The sequence below is a fragment of the Cibotium barometz genome, chromosome 35, assembly GCF_041138505.1.
Source record: "Cibotium barometz isolate CiBa-2024 chromosome 35, ASM4113850v1, whole genome shotgun sequence".
NCBI classification, from domain to species: Eukaryota; Viridiplantae; Streptophyta; class Polypodiopsida; order Cyatheales; family Cibotiaceae; genus Cibotium; species Cibotium barometz.
In genome coordinates, this window is record NC_141080.1 from 12,155,702 (window position 1) to 12,157,353 (window position 1,652).

Genomic DNA, 1,652 nt, shown 5'->3' on the forward strand with positions numbered 1-1,652 from the left:
CAATGGCACACAGAAATAGGCTTACAGCCTATCATACCATACTTGGACAACATGTCCAAGCCATACTGTCTCTGCAGTAATCCAATACCATGTGGTGACCCAATCACCTCAATGCCCAAGAAATATCTGAGCTCTCCCAGATCCTTCATCTCGAACTTTTGTCTAAGCAAGATCTGATGTAGTCTTACCATACGCAAAGGGTCCTTGTTCGATGCAGCGGACAAGGTGAGAGACTTGGGAGGAGCTGAGATGGAATCCCTGGCAGATGACGTCGTCCTTGGCGTTGCTAGTATCGTAGAGAAGGCTAGGGACAGTAGTGTAAGGGTGGCTTTGATCTCCCAATGGTGGGGGGCGGCTGGAGGCTCTGTAGTCTCTCGTGGGCGGGAGTGTGACGGTAGGAGGGTATCTCGCCTTGAGTAAATGTCCGGCGAAGCACAGAGGCTTGCTTATGGGTAAGCCGCGGTGCAGCTCCGACCAGGCAATCATGAGGTCAACAGATATGACATGCCGTCGCCAAATATCTCGGCGCTAGTGAACGATATGGAGAGCCCCCCACACTTGAAGACTGTTAGCTGGACCATAAACAAGGGAGTGGAGGCGTAGTCAGTTATGAGAATGTTTTGGCCGCGAGGGACCAGCGCCTTCTCGATGTAGTTGTCCACATTACTCCAGCCCACCTCCAAAGCCGCTTCTGTGTACGCCTCCACAAACTCCTCAGAAAACATGCCTGCAGCACTGGAGACCACATATGAGCGGCCATCCTCCTCAGAAAACATCACCCTGCCGGCCAGCCAAGGACAGTGCACAAGGAGCTTCGCCAGGGAAGACTTGAGCAAATGTACGTACTCCGTGGAGGTGAGGGGCGAGGGTGCCCGCGAGTAGTACCAGATGCCTTGGCCGAACGCGTTGCTCGAGTTGAGGATGGCCAGGTTTGAGATGTAGTGTATGCGGGGTGGCTGTGGAACAGCAGGAACTATCTTAGACTGGGAGGCCACAAGCACGCTGCTCGTCGACGGCATGGTGCAAGCGAAAGCAAAGGAAGGCGGTAGGCTGAGAGGAAGACGGAATACTTTGCCCCTCTCTTTATTTTAACGAGTGGCCCAGACCGCGGTCAATTTATTGAATTGATTGAAGAGACATCAATAAAAATCTTCCATTAAAAAAAAAGTCTCGCATTTAAAAAAAAAATCTGGATAAGGAATACATGAAGGCTATACTGGCTGAGCGGAGGACGGAATACTTTGCCCCTCTTTTTATTTTAACGAGTGGCCCAGACCCACCTATGGGCGGTCAATTTATTGAATTGATTGAAGAGACATAAGACATCCCTTATCTCAAGTAAAATGCCTTAGGAAAGATTCCCAAGGCTTCACAACACAACCTCTCGTACGTGCTAGCGATTTTATACATATACATATACATATATATACATATATACATATACATACATACATACATATATATATATAACAAATCAAAACATTTTTTATTTTAAAAATCCAAAATCATTTTACACACACACTCTCTCTCTCTCTCTCTGTAAAATGATTTTGGATTTTTAAAATAAAAAATGATTTGTTTAAGAAAGGGGAGAAGAATGACTTGAGCAATTGGAGACCGATTACCATGTTAAACTGTGCCTACAAAATATT

At 46.6% G+C, this 1,652-nt stretch overlaps 1 protein-coding gene across 1 annotated transcript; it reads right to left on the minus strand.

Annotated features, from left to right (window-relative positions):
* Positions 1-482: 482 nt before the first annotated feature.
* Positions 483-1,019, minus strand: LOC147618163 (acetyl transferase 1-like). Its single transcript, XM_086775196.1, has one exon. The coding sequence runs from the start codon at positions 1,017-1,019 to the stop codon at positions 483-485; it is 537 nt and encodes a 178-aa protein (XP_086631322.1).
* Positions 1,020-1,652: the final 633 nt, after the last annotated feature.